We start from the raw sequence: 14,822 nt of genomic DNA, 5'->3' as shown, positions 1-14,822 counted from the left end.
GAAGCCCTGCTCCTAGCCATCAGACCTGGGGTCCGGGTGGATTAGGACCTCGGCACCCGCCACTGGGTCTTCAATGCTAGGCTGCCAAGCCAGGGCCTGAAGGGCGGCCCCTCTGCCGACCCCACCCTAGCCCCAGAAACATGACACATGTTTAGAGGTTTTACGTTTTATAAAATCAGAGCTGGCCGATCTTCGGGGTACAGCAACAGCTCACGGACGAGCGAAGCTGTCGGTGGGTCCCCAGCCCGGAGGGAGGGCCGGGGCAGGGGGTGTCATGCCAACAGCTGAGGCTCCTCTCAGCTCCCGGGCGGATGCTCAAGCAGGGAGAGGGATGGTCACGGGGAGGGAAGCTCCTGAGGCTCCGAGACTGCTGGCTTCTCCTTCTCCCCACTCCGGTCCCTTGCCAGCACAGCCTGGCTACCCAGCGGGCCTGGGTCAGAGCAATGGCCCAGGAGCAGTGGAGGGAGGTGGATGGGAACAGAGCACCAAGGGAAGGGGCCCTCGGCCCAAGGGAGGAGGAGGACGCCCTCCCCCCAACAACTCCCCACTGAATTCACAGCACAGAAAACACCTCTAGTCCATCAACTCCACGTGGAGGTATACTGAGTCCAGGGTCCAAGGGGCAGGCAGGTGAGGCGGGGCAATGAAGACAGAGCAGGCTCAGGAGGGGAGGCAGCAGAACCCTCTTCCTATCCGTGGGAGGAGACAATGGGGCGGCTGATATTGCTGTTGGTAGTCATGGCATTGAGCTCCCACCTGGAAGGCCAACGATGGGCAGAAGACAGAAGAGGTGGTCTCTATGGCAAGCCCAGAATTCTTTGGACAAAGCCAGGAACGCAGCAGCCCCTCCGATTTCCCACAGCTACCTCTTCCTTACAGCCCTTTGGGGTTTAACCACCAGATCCCACCCACCACTAAATCCAACCCACCTACTCATCCACCTCCAAGCTCTTGCGGATTTCCTGTTTATGTTTACACAGATTCCTGAATCCAAGCACCTGGATTATGTGTACCCATCTCAGTAAACATCCCAGCATACCTCTCCTGCTCCGCAGAGATCCAGCCCAACAGCCTTTCTCCCTCACCCCACAGGGGCACCCATTCCTGCTGTCTATTTCCATTATTTCAAGGTCGTGATTCACACCTCCTGCTCTCCCTAAACTTTAGGGCTTAAAGCCTTTCCCATTCACCCCACCAAATTAAATTATGCTTCTAACAATTCTTTCATTCTACAAAGACTCAGGAAGTACTCCTTACACTGAGACACTAAACCATGTACTTGGGACTGAGGTACTTGCACCTGTGGCAATCCAGAGCCAGCCTGGTCATCAGGTCACCCGTCAACTCTGTGTCACCAAAGGACACAAAGACCTCAGCAAGGAAGGAAGGACTGGCTCGAGGACCAGGGACCGTCTCAGAATGGCCAACAAGAGAAAATGATCCATGGAGTGACATTTGGTGCTTGATTTGAACTCAGTACTTGAGTTCAGAGGCAGGAAACCAGGACCTCTCTCGATTCTGGAACTAAAGGGGTCCAGAGACTCTTCAACTTTCTACTTTGCAGTCAACCGTGAAATTTACTCAGCCCCTCTCAATATATCACCAAAATAAAAACAAACAAAAAACTGTACAAGGAAGCAGAGCTTCTTCTGAGCATGGTTCAAAAAACTCAAAGGTTTTTTTCATAGAGCTAACAGCTGTCACATGATGTCACCTCTGCCTCCCTTGTTCTTAACAGAAACTTCATCTCCAACAACAAGCAGTGTCCGTCTTCTGCAACTGAGGCGGAGCTAATCGGGTCACACCTGTGCTGGCCACTCACCCTCAGCCAGCCCCCCGCTGCCACCACTTGCTTACCTGATATCATGGGGCAAACAGGACTGGTCCAGGTTATACTGAATCACGGCCAGTTTGCACAGAGTCTTCAGACTAGGGCCTTCAATGCAGGAGTTGAAGTCAGAGTAGAGCAAAGGCCCCCACCCCCACCCCGGTCACCACCCAGGGCCAGAGAACCTGACAGGAGGAGCACTTCAGGAATGCGTACTTACTAAAGTCCAGGATGTGCAAGTCAGAATGATCTATGAGGTCAAATTCATCTCCCAGGCCTTCCTCAGGAGAGGGGCTGTAGAGAAGGGAAGAGGAACACGTAGGTAGGAGAACTACCCACAAGTCCCCTTGCTCAGACACCTCCCCCATGTCCTGAGTCCTGCCCTCTCTCCTAACCTGGTACCCCCAAAGAGGACGATCTTATCACCAACAATACAGCAACACTGGCGCCGGCGAGGGCACGGCCCTTTCCCCTTGGGCTCAATCTTCTTCCAGGTGAAGGACCCTAAAGACGAGTTCACAGAGGGTCAACGCCTGGCCGCCCCAGCCCTCACTGACTCAGCGTCACTCTTTCCTCCCACCCCAACTGCTCCCTGTCCCTCCCCGAGGGGGATGCTCTTTACCAGGATTAAACTTCCAGAGGTCGTGGAAGTGCCGGTTCAGCCTCGCATTGTAGCCACCGAAGATGTACAGCTCCCCATTGTAGCCGACTGGGAGGGCAGAGACCCGTCAGAGGGGATGGGGCTGCGCGGGGTGGGGGTGGGGTGGGGGTGGGGGTCCACAAGCGGGTGAGCGCACTCACAGGCTGAATGGCTCCTGCGGCCCTCAGGCAGCACCGGAGTGTGCGGACAGTCGAGCCAGGCCTCAGTTCTGGTGTCAAAGACTCGGATTCGGTTGCAGTAAATCTCATTGTTGGAATGAAATGGCCCAAAGCGGTCAGCACGGCCCCCAAAGACATACATGTGATTGCCCAGCATTGTGGCTGAATGGAAGTCCCGCCAGCGCGCAGGGTTGCCCTAGCCGAGAGCAGAGAGACGGGGAAGAGAGTCAACATGGGCTCACGAAGGGGAAGCCAAGTGAGCTTCCTAGGATTTCAGCGACGGGTGGGATCTAAGAGAACCCAGGACAGACCTTTGTGCAAACAAGGGTCCATGTCATGGTGCTGGTGTCCAGCTTGTGAATGTCATTGGAAAAGCAGTCTGCCTGAGTGATGGGAGAAAGGAAGAGAACGGTGACAATGGTTACTTGAGTATCCTTCAAAGTCTCCTGCTCCACCACGCTAAACTTCCCTCTCTTCTTTTCGGTATAAAACTGTAGTTTTTTCCAGACTTACCAGCTGCTCATATCCCCCAAAAATGTACATGATCTTGCCCAGGACACAAGCTGAATGTCCATCCCGGGCCCCAGGAACTGTTCCTGACACTCGGGGTGTAGACCACTTGTGAGTATCTTTTGAAAGAGGAAGGAGGACACAGGTCAGCTGACATGCTCATCTCAATTCTGGCCTTCCCTTCTCCAACACTCCCGACCTCCCCTCTGGCAGCCCCTCGGCATCGCGAGCCCCGTACTCACTGACATCAAAGGCGTAGAGAACGTTGCAGGCCCCTTCAGTGTCATTGCGCCCACCCCAAAGGAAGACCGTGTCGTCGATGAGGACGGTCGAGTGGCCATACCGCATATAGGGGACGACAGGAGCCTGCCCTCGGATGGCGGGCCTCACTGGGGGCAGCTTTGTCCAGCGCAAGGACACTGTGGACACAGCTCTGTTCAGCCTGGGAACCTCCCTCCAGGCTGCCACCTCATCCCCAACCAGACATTCTTATCCAACCCTCTCTGGCCACAGGGACCAGCGAACCTCACCTCACTCAGGCGCCCACTAGCCGGCCCCCCCGCCCCCCCCGCCGCCCACCACCCCCCCCCCCCCCCCCCGACATAGGAGCCCAGGCGGGGCACCAGAACTGGCTTACCGGCATTGAAAATGTGCACATCTATCTGTCGCAACGTCTCGTAGTCTTCCCCGGAGCAGTAACCCCCGAAGGAGTACACTCTGTGCCCGACAGCCACCGCAGCATGGTTCACCCTGCGTGGCCCGCCCTCCAGATGCACTGTCCACCGTAACATCCCCTGGACCACAGGTTACAGGAACATGCCCCCCCGGCACGGCCTGCTGCCTCTGCTACCTGCACACAAATCGGCCACGGGTTCCTCAGACGAGGCTTCGCTCGGCTCAGTGTGGCTGCCCAGGACCAGTCTTTGCCTCCAGTGTCACCCTAGTGGCCCTCCCACACCACCCCTCTACAGGAACACTAGTCACAGCTCAGGTGGCTGGCCCTGTCCCAGGGGAGCTGCAGAGGTCAAGAAGCTAGCCCTGGCCCTGTGTTCTCCCACAGTGAAGGGTGGGGCCACCTTAACCTGACTGCCAGCTCAGAAGCTGGTGACCATGATTACCCCCTACTCATGCCAACTCCACCCTGTCCCTGGCTGGGAACAAGCTCCAAGCCCCCCCAGTCTCCAAACCCCTGTCCCATACTGGGTGTTCTTGCTTCTGGCTCTGCTTCCTGCCGCCTCTCTAAGAATTTCCCTCCATCTCTTAAAGGTAGGGATCTCCAAAGCCTCCCAGCTATTAATAGCACAGCCAGCCCCAGCCAGTCCACTGAAAGCTGGCACGGTGCTTTAAAGGAAAAAAAAGCTTTCAGGTTTTTAGAATCCAAGTGTCCCTACCTAGGACAGGGAACTCCATGTAACCATGGTTGATGAGCCCCTCACAGAGAGTTCTTGTCAAGCTGATCCGTTGTCCCTGGGGTCACCCAGGGTGCCCACAGGCAGGAGGAGTTTCTTTGACAGCTGTGGCTCTCCTACGCTGCCAGGACTAGAAACTTAAGCCAGAAAGGTTATGTGTACATCACGGGCTGGGGGAGGGGAGAGGAGTGTTCTCCCTTGCCACTTCCCCAGCCTTGCTATCCTTAGAGAACATGCTGCTTCCAACAGCTCCCCCCCTGTTAGGTCTCTAAAGGAGGGATGGTGGGGGTGCACACAGGAAGGAGGAGGGAAGCAAAAATGCCTTCGGGCAGGAGCAAGGCCCCAAGCATGAGACAGCCATGGCCTCTTAAAGGCAGCTTGCAAGCCTAGTGATAATGGGTACGTTGGAAGGCTCTTTCAGGTAAATCCTTTAGCAACTGGCAATGCCTTTGCCAGGAGACATCTGCTGGGTAGGGGCGGATCATCTGCTCCCTGTTCAAAAAGCCTTGGCAGAGAGAAAAAACAGGCTCAACCTCAGACAGAAAAAAAAAAAGCAACCAAAAACCCACCTCAGGGCCAGACCCCGACCCCCCCCTACACTGCATACTTTAAATAGCCATCTCTCTCAACCTGAAACAGCAGCCGCCAAAAGTTCCTCTCACTTCATTACTCCTGCTCTTAAATCAGTGTTTGTCGGAGAAAGCAGATTCAATTTAAGAACGGAAATCCAAGACAGGTGTGGCCTTTAATCTCAGCACTGGAGAGGCTGGGGGATGTCTATGAGGTCAAGGCCAGCCAGAGCTACATAGTGAGATCCTGTCTCCAAAAAAAAATAAAGAAAAACGGGGGGTGGGGGGGGCTATCATCTCCCTCATAGCTCTCACTCTCCCCTGAAGGGAGTCCAGATAAAATGAAAATGCACTCGGATGAGACTATCAGTCCCAATGAGAGATGGATAGGAATCCGAGCATCTTCATGAAGCTAACTCAACCGCAGGGGTTAAACAGGACCTCGGGTCTCCAGCATTCTCCACCACGACATTTTCAACCTCCCATTCACTTGATGTTCGCTCCCCTCCCCGAAAGCTTGCCATTTTCGCTCTCCACTTGCGACCCTTCCCTTCGTGATACCCTGAGAGCTGGGCAGTTCCCCCGTTTCCGTCTCCCACCGCGGTCCGCACTGGAGCCCCCGACCCCGTCTACCTCCGCCAAGAGAAGAGAACATCCACTGAGCCCTCCCCGCCCCGGGGCCGCCCCGGAGGATGACTCGACTGCGGTCCGGGTCCACCTTCCTCCGCCGCCCCTCCCCCACAGCGCCAGCCGCTGTCCCCTCCCCCTGCCATTATGCTCAGCTTCCTGGTTCTCTTCAGAACCCACTCGCCCGGCTTCTTTCAGCGCCTCCTCCAGTCACCAGGTCTCTCCCACCCCTCTCCAAGCCATTTCCCCCAAACCTTTGGCTGCCCATTAACACGCCTCTCTCCCAGCATCCCCCCAGCTCCCTCCCCACCCCCATCTCCTCCTTCCCGGCCCCTCCCCCGCGACTCCGCGGCAGGCATGGGCGTCGCCGGACCCTCCAATTTTCCTCATCCTTCACCCCATCCCAGGCTACCTGCCAGGCCGGGCCGGGGTGGGGCCGCGGGTCCTCGCGCTGCTGGCAGCCTAGAACCCGTTGCCCGCCAACCGATTCCTCGGTCCCCAACGAGATAAACACTGCCAGGCTTCGTCCTTCCGGCGGGCAGCAGGACGCGCACGTGCAGTGGGAACCCTGGGCCCGACGCCTTCAGGGACTTGTAGTCCACAAGTTACCTCTGGGCCGGTAGGCTGGGGGAGGGCGCGCATGCGCAGAATACGGCGCGCTCCCGAGGATCACTGGGTAATGTAGTTCTTTGTGGTCCGGGCGGGGGATGGCGGAGGCGGGGCAAGAGGCGGACTTCTCGTCCTCGCTTGCGTCAGTCTTGGGCACGGGGCGGGGCTGGAGGACCAAGAGCCACACCACGTCCTGCCCCGCCGGAAGTGAAGGTGCGGGTCCGGCGGTGGGCTCTGAGAGGGTGAGGCGCGAGGAAACACCAACGCCGAGGATCTGTGGGGGCGGTAGGGGACGGTGCAGCTGGGGCCGCCGAAGGGGCACCCTGGGCTTGACGCGCTTTGCCAGGCGGTACCGCGGTGCCCCGAGAGTGGGGATGAGGGGTGGGGACGCGCTATGGTGGGTAGTCTGGCGACCTGCAGTCACCAAGCCGCGGAGGGGCGTGACGGGAGGGGGCGAGGTTCTGGAAAGCCTTCAGGGATCGGGAGAGCTCAAGACTGGTGGGCTCGAGTTCAGTATGAGAACCCAGACTTGAGACGCAAGGGAGAGACGGGAGAGGGACGGAAGGTTCCAGAACCCCGAGAGGGGAGTGGGCTTTATGAATGTAAGAGGAGACTGCACATCGCGGGATGGGAGAGGACCTGGATTCATCCCGTCCCCATCCTGCCTCTCTGTCCTTGCAGCCCCTGCCCGGATGGCAGCAGTAGTTCTAGGGGGAGACACCATGGGCCCTGAGCGTATCTTCCCCAATCAAACTGAGGACTTAGGGCCACATCAGGGTCCTACAGAAGGAACTGGGGATTGGAGCAGCGAAGAACCCGAGGAAGAGCAGGAGGAAACAGGAGCAGGCCCAGCAGGCTACTCCTACCAGCCCCTCAACCAAGATCCTGAACAAGAAGAGGTGGAACTGGCCCCAGTGGGTGAGGGAGAAGATGGAGCTGCTGACATCCAAGATCGGATCCAGGTATGGTGGAGGAACAGTTCCTAAGCAGCTGAAACAGAACTACCAAAAGTTGGACGCAAATGATCTTCTCTCTGGTTCCGCAGGCCCTGGGGCTTCATTTGCCAGACCCACCATTAGAGAGCGAGGATGAAGATGAGGAGGGAGCTGCAGCATTGAGCAGCCACAGCTCTATCCCCATGGATCCAGGTAAAAAAGCGCATGCTTTCATTTGGGAATAATTATGAAGGAAGTAGACTGGTTTAGACCCGGTAAGAAGAGTTAGAGGACCACCTTACTCTTCAAAAGAAGGTGGTTTGCAGACTTCAGGATCCAGGTGAAGTGCTCTTCAGCTCGAGTTGGGGGTGGGTAGACTTGGCTGGAGTATGGGACTGGCGACTCCCATTGTCTCTGCTGTGCTTTCAGAACACGTGGAGCTGGTGAAAAGGACCATGGCAGGAGTGAGCCTGCCTGCACCGGGGGTCCCCGCCTGGGCTCGGGAGATTTCGGATGCTCAGTGGGAAGATGTGGTACAGAAAGCCCTCCAAGCCCGGCAGGCATCCCCTGCCTGGAAGTAACCACAGAGCTGCCCGTCTCCCTACGCTCCAAGCCAGGACCAGCACAGGACTAACACAAGTCTGGTTTTACCATCCACCTCCCCGTGTCCCTTTTCACATCAAGGCAAATCAGACCTCTCAGAGACCCACTTTATTCAGTTCTGTACATATGGGGACATTGGCCCAAGCCCAACCCACCTCAGCATGTATCACTCTGTGGAGAATAAAGCACCCTATGTACACAACCAAAAGCCGCACTGCCTGTGCCCCTGAACCTGGTCCAGCCCTCTCCGTCCTTGCTTTTCTGAGTGCCCAAAGGGTACAGGGGAGGGCCTGCCCAGCATCAGCATAAACAAGGAATAAATAGGTGTTGCAGGGAGCCATCTTGGGGCACTGCTCCTGCTTCCTTCTTCATAGCTTTGGAACCAACAGCACAGAGGAAAGCAGTCAGCCACAGGGTGGTCCCTTCCATATTTGTGATCCCAGGACTGCTGCTTGCCAAAGGGGCAAAGGAGATGGTTCATTCTCCCCACCTTGGCCCACGGGGCCCTGTGTTCATCTAGTGTCCGCACATACTTTTTTGACCTCTGTGCTGTCCTGGTTAGGCAGACGATAAGGGGTAATACACCACTGCCCCCACCTGCATAATGCTAGCGCTAGGGCCTGTTTGTGCTGCTGGGGGTTGGTCCCTCCAGCTCTTCACTCCAGGGGCCAATGGAGCCTGATGTAACTTTGGTGACAATCTCCTGCTTTACCCTGCGGTGGAGAGGAGAGACACCTCAGGTTCACATGAGGACGAAGGGGACAGGAGAGGAGCATGTAATTCCTGTGTTTGTGTTTCTCAGAACAGTTTCAGGTAGCTGTGGGGTTAGGAGCAGGGGGACAGGCACCCCCAGGTTGTCTAAGCACTGAGCACTCAGTGCTCAGCCTGTCTGTACTAGCCACAGGGAGGCATGAACACATTTAGGGGAGAAGAGGGAGCCCTCTGGGCATCCCTGCTTCCAGTGCCTGCATCCTCTAGAGTAGCCAGAGAGGTGCTGTTTGCCCCAGGTCAGCCAATAAGGAGCAGAGGGTGGAGGGCCGGGCTGCGTCCAGGGCTGAGTGGGCTGTGACCCTGTGGGAAGGGGAGGGGTCAGAGAGCCTCCTGGCTGGCAGTCAGGAACTCTTCTGCCCGCTTGTGCGCCTCTAGTGCCTTGATGGTGTACACGTCCTGCGGCAGCTCCGACTTCCTCCGCAGCAGCACTTTCTCCTTCTTGATGTCCTTTAGCATCTGGGGATGGACAAGGGAGAAGGCCGTGGTGACCAGTTCCCAAGAAACGCCCCTTGCTCCTCTGTTTGGTTCTGCTGGCCTCTCCTCTGTCTCCTAGAACTGTTAGTGCTATGCCAACCTGACCCTTGCCCCTGGTGCCCTCTCACCTGCACAGCCTCTGTTTCCACTGTCCTCTTCAGAAGCTGGATGTCCTCTGCTGTGGGGGTCTCCGTCTCCATGGAGTACACAGGGGGCAGTGGTGGAGGAGCCCGGAACATAGGGTACTGAGAGGGCGGGGTACGGGCACACAGTGAGCACTTCAGAGCCGTGCCTCATCCTCCTGAATCTCCCCAACTCTAAAGGACCGCCTGGTCAGGGCGCTGGCAGAAAAGCCTCACCTGGGGATTGAGCCGTGCCAGCTCCTCGATCTTCTGCCACATTTCCTCTCTCTCCTTCATTCGGAACCGGCCCCTGTGGGAAGGAACAGTCAGGTTGGAATTGGGGACAGTGAGCTGGAGGCTGGAGATAGAAAGTAGCAATCCTCTTAGGGGGGAGAGAGAGAGACTCACTTCTGCTTCTCTGCCTTGTACTGTTGTGTACAATCGTCAAACAGCTTCTGGTTCATTTCCATGAACAGCTTCAGGGCGTTGTAGATGAGTCCATGGATTGTCCTGCCATCCAGAGAAAGATGTTGTGAACAAGACCGGAACCTGCCGCCAGTGCCACTACCCCAACTGCTTGTTTCCAAGTGTCTCTGCCAAAAGCTTTTCCATTTCCTGTTCCCCTCACAAACGTCTACACCGTAGGAGCAGCTAACTCTTGACTAACCCATGGAGCTTTGAGAGCACTTGACGATCCTTACAAATACTGGCCCCGCAATCCTATGCTTGCTCTCCCTGGCTCGTGCTCCCCGGCTTCCCGGGAACCCGGAGGGCTGTCAGCACCACACTAAACTTGCCTTCCGCAGGAAAGCCTTCTACAGCTTGGACTCCTTACAGGTTTTTAACCAATCGCATCATACCACACAGTTCCCTCCAGTCTAGAATGTCTCCAAGGCTGTGGTACCCAACAGGTCAGCTATTTGGTACTGCAAGGATGTCTCATTAGCACCTATTCTTGCCAGTCAGCTCCTCAAGGACCTACTGAGTAATACTGGGTGGGCACCAGCTCTGCTTGCTGAGTGGCCAGGTGAATTCCTGTCTCTTGAGTTCTACACCCTCAGAGCTTTGAAACCCAGGTCCCACCATCAGCCCAAACTCGGTGCCCTACTTGTTCCAGTGGCTTTTGGAGTTCCGATAGAGTGCAGGAAACATGATCGGGAGGACCCGGGCAGCATTGTCGCTGATCAGGCTCATGATGTACTCATTGTTCCAATAGTAGAGGGCGCGCTCTGCCACCTGGCCAGGAGAAGTGGAATCAGTGGGCACTCTCTGCTGTCCTCAAGACCTGCTCTGCCATGTCCAGGAGACAGCGGGTCTGGCCTCACCTGGAAGTGGGGGCTGGAGACACACTTGGCAAGCTGGCGGAAGAGGGGCTCCATCACTTTGCTGAATTCTGAGGGTTCAATGACATCCAGAATCTCCTCTAGCTCGTTCAGAAACATCACTTCCTTGGGGCTGTGGGTCTTAGGCCAAAATTTGAGAAGTCCCACAATCACCTGTGAAGAAGACGTGAGGATAAGATTCCTAACCCTGCTCAGTTCTCCGGGAAGTCTTGTATTGCCCTGAGCCACACCTACCCCCACCTAACCACATGGCTTCTCTGGCTTGAGTCAGTTCGCTGAGCATATAGGTTTGGGCTCCCTTGAGAGGAACCCACCTCCCTCAGTCCTGGCGTCCACTTACACCTCATTCGGGAGTTACAGACTGGAGCTGGGGGTGTTGTCATATGAGATACACCTGAGATGTACGAGCCTAGGGTTGATGGCCAGTGTCACCAACACCAGAAACACCCAACAGGTAGAGATGGGCGGGTACTGCCGCCCGGGGCCCCAGAAGGGAACTTACCGGCTCGGTGAGACTGCTCTCCTTCTCCAGGAACTGTACCACGCAGTATGCCAACTGCAAAGGGTAGAGGGCGGAAGTGAAAATGCAGCTCTCAGGAAGCCTCAGCACTCAGTCACAAATGCGACCCCAGAACGGCAGGGGAGGTGTAGAGGATTCCCTACCACCACCCTGTGTGTCAGCAGGAATCCCTCCCCTCCCCTCCCCTCCCCTCCCCTCCCCTTTGTCTCTGATGCTCAGGTAAGGGATCCTCAGAGGCAGGCAGCTCACCTGAGGGTGGTATACACTCAGGGACTTGACCTTGTGAAGTGGAAGCAAGACACGGATGAGAAACATCTTGTGCTCTTCCTTAAGGGGCAAGGCAAAGCCATTGATGATGCTAGAAGTCAAGGGAGGGTTTTAGGACCAAAGGCTTTCATATTCAAGCTCGGTGCCCACCCCCAATCTCCCATGGCCTCTGCATTCCCTCTCACCTGCCGAGGATCTCCAGGAGCTCGGCAATCCCATTGTGATGTTCGGTCTCATAAATGAACCTACGGGAAGAAGGTCCTCTCGACACTACCCTCCAGCATTCTGCACTCTCCCTGCCTTTCTGTTCCCATCCCACCACAGCAGGGGCATGCTCTTCTCCCAAGCTTGGAATCATTGCCTCACCTGTAGAAGATGTGGTTGATCTGCCTACGAATATACGCCCGGAGCCCCAAAAACTTGCCATAGATGCGATGCAAAATGGTCTTGAGAAAGTCCCGCTCTCGAGGGTCCTCACTGTCAAATAGGTCCAGGAGCTAGGAGCAGGAGGTTAGGAAAGGCAGAGGATGAGGCAGCAGACAGAGAAAGCACGGGCTGGGGTCACAAGGTACAAGGTTCTAGCCATGAGAAATCCCAACGTTCTCTGGGGAATGGAGTCAAGTCTCTAAAAAGTGATTTTATTATATGGCTCCTTCAATTTGCTATCTGGGTATGCATGTTTATACCCCACTGAGTGGAGAGAGATACTTTCTTCTTTTTCCCCCCAGTTACACTGGAAGTTTCTTTGGGAGCCTTGTACTAGACACAGCTGAACCCCCGGACATCAGAAGAAGGGGAGGAGCAGGCAGGACACAGGTGACGAATGGGTGGTGAGGTGGGGTGCAGTTCTAGGGGAGGGCAGGAGACTCAGACTCACAGCAAGTACAAACTTCTGGTCAATGTACTTCTTGGCTATGTTTGGCTGGAAATCTGGAGACTCCAAGAAACGTAAGAAAAACTCGTAAACAAGCTGTGGAGGAAAAGAAGTTTCACTGGGACCTGACCCAAGGACTGGGAGACGCCCCCTTACCGCAGTCCTGAGTGACTGTATGTCCTCCAGCCAGACCTAGCCTGTCCCTTTGCCCTGGTACCTGGAGATGTGGCCAGGCAGCTTCCAAGGTAGGCTCATCTTCCTCAGGGTCGAACTCGGCTCCTGTGGGATTCGATGAAGGTGGCAGCGTCCGGAAGAGATTCACTGAAAACTGAGGGGTGAGCCCAGCTTAGAGCACTGTCTGGGCTTCCCCAGGGGCTCCCGTCCCTCCCCCTTGTATCCTTTCCCCGTGCCCACCATGGTGACAGCCTCCGGGTAGATGGCCTCAGTGACAACGTCACGGCTGTGGGTGATATACTCCACCATCTCGTTGAGTCCGGCCCGCTTCACCTCTTTGAATTTGAGGTCGCTGAGCGGGTCTGACACGAAGTCAAAGAGGACGCAGCACTGGCGCAGCTTCTGGATAAAGAGCTCCTCGCGCTCCTGGGTGGGCGAGTCTGTGGGGGTCTCGGCAGTCAGGCGTGACCCTTCATTCTCATGGATGCCCCACTGCCCTTGCAGACTGCGCCTCCCCACCCCGCCACCATGCTGCTCCCTCGGGCACTTGTCACGGCTGAACCCCCTGTCTACAGAGCACCCTTTTCCCGAGGCTAGACTCCTAAAGCAGTCTTCACGGCCCACAGCCAGTTCAGCCCCTCCCCATGTGGGAGTACCTTTCAGGGCAGGAAGCTTTTGCAGCTCCCTGTTCTTGCTGAGGTTGAAGCGGGAGGAGCTCTGCCGTCGTTCTTTCTTGACAATCTGGGGTCCCCCTGAGTACTTGATTTTGCTGAGCTGTGTTGGGGGTGGTGTGCTGTTGCTGGGACGCTTGTTGGATGATGGTGGCTGAGACTGAGGCTGGGGCTGGGCCTGGACAAAAAAGTAATTTGTTGAATCCAGTTCCCCAAGAGATGCCCTCTACCCTGGCCTTGACCATCCCATCCTGCAGCTGAAGTTTTCCTGGTCCTGCCTGGCCCACGGTCAGGACAAATCTCTCTCACCCACCAGTCCCGCAGCCAAGTAAACACACAGAGATGTATATTCCTTATAAACTATATGGCCATGGCAGGCTTTTTGTTATCTAGTTTTTTTGTTTTTTTGTTTTTTATCTTAAATTAACCCATTTCTATTAATCTATAAGTTGCCACGTGGCTCGTGGCTTACCGGTATCTTAACATGTTGATTCGCATCACAGCGGCTGGCAGCATCCTTCTGCCTCAGCCTTCTACTTCCCAGCATTCTCCTCCCTCTTTGTCCTGCCTATACTTTCTGCCTGGCTACTGGCTAATCAGCACTTTGTTTATCAATCAGTCATAGCAACATATTTTCACGGCATACAGAACATCCCACAGCACCATTCCTGGCCTGTTCATGCTTGTGGAGAGGTAGTGAGCTGTCCTTGTCAGGTACGCCAGGGACAGAGAGAACTGTGGTTACAGCTCCAGAATACAACAGCCAAGAAGTCCTATCAGGGTATCAACAGCCTTCAAAGCGGTCATGTCCTAAGGAGGCAAAAGTGATTGGGTGGATGGTGACAGAAATCAGAAAAGAGATCTAGCTTAGCAGTAGAGCGTTTGCCTAGTGTGTGCAGAGCTGAGTTCAGTCCTCAGTAGGGGGAAATAAAATGTCAGTCCTAGCTGCAAGAGCTGACTGAGAGGAGACACGAGGCATCTTCTGAACAACGGAAACACTATGTCTTGAGGACATTTGGGAGGGACAGCACAGTGTGTAGCATACCTAACAATTCTGAAGTACACTTCAGATTACTGAATGTTCTATACCCTTCAATTAAAAAAGAGAAAGAAATTCATTCTTAAGTCTTAGCAGCTAACCAGAAATTTAGTTTAATAAAAATCCTAGCCGGGCAGTGGTGGCACATGCTTCTAATCCCAGCACTTGGGAGGCAGAGGCAGGCGGATCTCTGAGTTCAAAGCCAGCCTGGCCTACAGCCCGAGTTCCAGGCCGGGCAGAGTTGCAGAGTGAGACCTTGTCTCACACAAACAGAAGGAGAGTGGCTGGGCTGGAGATGGCACAGCAGCTGAAGAGCACGGGCCGCTCCTCCAGAGGACCTCAGTTTGATGCTCGGCACCCCCAGCACAGCCTACAAATGCCGTAACTCCAGCTCCAGCTCTAACACCCTCCTCTGGCCTCCAAGGGCACCAAGAATACCCACGGCACACAAACATACACACAAGCGGGCAAAACACTCATACAAATAAAAACAATCTTTCTTTGCTTACTTGGGTTTTCCAGAGAGGGTTTATCTGTGTAGCCCTGAGTGTCCTCCCTAAAAATAATAACTCTTAAGGCAAAAAACAAAAAAACTGGCTATTATGCACACCCGTTAATTCCCAAATTTGATGGAAGCGAGAGGATCAACAACAGTGCC

The 14,822-nt window shown here is 55.4% G+C and overlaps 3 protein-coding genes across 15 annotated transcripts in view; 1 reads left to right on the top strand and 2 right to left on the bottom strand.

The window, feature by feature from the left end:
* Nucleotides 1–150: 150 nt before the first annotated feature.
* On the bottom strand, nucleotides 151–6,470 carry Klhdc3 (kelch domain containing 3). Of its 7 annotated transcripts, none has more exons than XM_042266581.2 (13): nucleotides 6,175–6,338; nucleotides 5,229–5,382; nucleotides 4,549–4,703; nucleotides 3,795–4,007; nucleotides 3,400–3,576; nucleotides 3,161–3,276; nucleotides 2,959–3,030; nucleotides 2,630–2,843; nucleotides 2,451–2,537; nucleotides 2,224–2,332; nucleotides 2,049–2,122; nucleotides 1,858–1,936; nucleotides 151–756 (listed from the first exon to the last, which is right to left on the bottom strand). In XM_042266581.2, exons 4-13 carry the CDS (start codon nucleotides 3,946–3,948, stop codon nucleotides 690–692), a joined length of 1,149 nt encoding a protein of 382 aa, XP_042122515.2. In that variant the 5' UTR covers nucleotides 3,949–4,007; nucleotides 4,549–4,703; nucleotides 5,229–5,382; nucleotides 6,175–6,338; the 3' UTR covers nucleotides 151–689. The 7 variants fall into 7 exon arrangements, with proteins under 7 accessions (XP_042122515.2, XP_042122516.2, XP_042122514.2 ...); XM_042266582.2 differs by having other exon boundaries at nucleotides 5,174–5,382; nucleotides 6,175–6,307; XM_042266580.2 differs by having other exon boundaries at nucleotides 5,197–5,382; nucleotides 6,175–6,307.
* Nucleotides 6,298–8,117, top strand: Mea1 (male-enhanced antigen 1). Of its 4 annotated transcripts, none has more exons than XM_016009089.3 (4): nucleotides 6,298–6,438; nucleotides 7,053–7,333; nucleotides 7,417–7,519; nucleotides 7,736–8,117. In XM_016009089.3, the coding sequence occupies exons 2-4, from the start codon at nucleotides 7,064–7,066 to the stop codon at nucleotides 7,885–7,887; spliced, it is 525 nt and encodes a 174-aa protein (XP_015864575.1). In that variant the 5' UTR covers nucleotides 6,298–6,438; nucleotides 7,053–7,063; the 3' UTR covers nucleotides 7,888–8,117. The 4 variants fall into 4 exon arrangements, with proteins under 4 accessions (XP_015864575.1, XP_006990898.1, XP_042122527.2 ...); XM_006990836.3 differs by lacking the exon at nucleotides 6,298–6,438 and adding an exon at nucleotides 6,447–6,584; XM_042266593.2 differs by lacking the exon at nucleotides 6,298–6,438 and adding an exon at nucleotides 6,447–6,656.
* The window catches only part of Ppp2r5d (protein phosphatase 2 regulatory subunit B'delta), a 22,424-nt gene continuing 15,604 nt past the window's right edge, over nucleotides 8,003–14,822 (bottom strand). For 2 of the 4 annotated variants that reach the window (XM_006990835.4, XM_006990834.4), the window contains exons 3-16: nucleotides 13,111–13,303; nucleotides 12,695–12,894; nucleotides 12,498–12,608; nucleotides 12,284–12,376; nucleotides 11,773–11,903; nucleotides 11,592–11,651; nucleotides 11,389–11,497; nucleotides 11,122–11,175; nucleotides 10,602–10,772; nucleotides 10,385–10,512; nucleotides 9,685–9,786; nucleotides 9,514–9,586; nucleotides 9,283–9,399; nucleotides 8,003–9,136 (exon numbers count right to left, since the gene is read on the bottom strand). In XM_006990835.4, the coding sequence (XP_006990897.1) occupies nucleotides 8,999–9,136; nucleotides 9,283–9,399; nucleotides 9,514–9,586; nucleotides 9,685–9,786; nucleotides 10,385–10,512; nucleotides 10,602–10,772; nucleotides 11,122–11,175; nucleotides 11,389–11,497; nucleotides 11,592–11,651; nucleotides 11,773–11,903; nucleotides 12,284–12,376; nucleotides 12,498–12,608; nucleotides 12,695–12,894; nucleotides 13,111–13,303 (1,680 nt within the window). In that variant the 3' untranslated portion in view covers nucleotides 8,003–8,998. The remainder of the gene's footprint in view (nucleotides 9,137–9,282; nucleotides 9,400–9,513; nucleotides 9,587–9,684; nucleotides 9,787–10,384; nucleotides 10,513–10,601; nucleotides 10,773–11,121; nucleotides 11,176–11,388; nucleotides 11,498–11,591; nucleotides 11,652–11,772; nucleotides 11,904–12,283; nucleotides 12,377–12,497; nucleotides 12,609–12,694; nucleotides 12,895–13,110; nucleotides 13,304–14,822) is intronic. The other 2 variants (XM_076557718.1, XM_076557720.1) reach the window with 1 other exon arrangement.

Source organism: Peromyscus maniculatus, chromosome 21 (assembly GCF_049852395.1).
Source record: "Peromyscus maniculatus bairdii isolate BWxNUB_F1_BW_parent chromosome 21, HU_Pman_BW_mat_3.1, whole genome shotgun sequence".
Classification (NCBI taxonomy): Eukaryota; Metazoa; Chordata; class Mammalia; order Rodentia; family Cricetidae; genus Peromyscus; species Peromyscus maniculatus.
The sequence above is the reverse complement of the archived record's forward strand: the minus strand, read 5'-3'. Positions and strand labels throughout refer to the sequence as shown.

Bases quoted from the DNA above. Each gene is read 5' to 3' on its own strand.
- Klhdc3 (XM_006990827.4), bottom strand. From the start codon at position 3,948: ATGTTACGGTGGACAGTGCATCTGGAGGGCGGGCCACGCAGGGTGAAC. The intron at 3,577-3,794 runs GTAAGCCAGTTC...CTGTGTCCACAG, and splicing joins TGTGCACATTTTCAATGCCG to TGTCCTTGCGCTGGACAAAG. The intron at 2,538-2,629 runs GTGAGTGCGCTC...CTGCCCTCCCAG, and splicing joins CCGCAGGAGCCATTCAGCCT to TCGGCTACAATGGGGAGCTG.
- Mea1 (XM_042266593.2), top strand. From the start codon at position 6,470: ATGGCGGAGGCGGGGCAAGAGGCGGACTTCTCGTCCTCGCTTGCGTCA. The intron at 6,657-7,052 runs GTAGGGGACGGT...CTGTCCTTGCAG, and splicing joins GCCGAGGATCTGTGGGGGCG to CCCCTGCCCGGATGGCAGCA. The intron at 7,334-7,416 runs GTATGGTGGAGG...CTGGTTCCGCAG, and splicing joins ACATCCAAGATCGGATCCAG to GCCCTGGGGCTTCATTTGCC.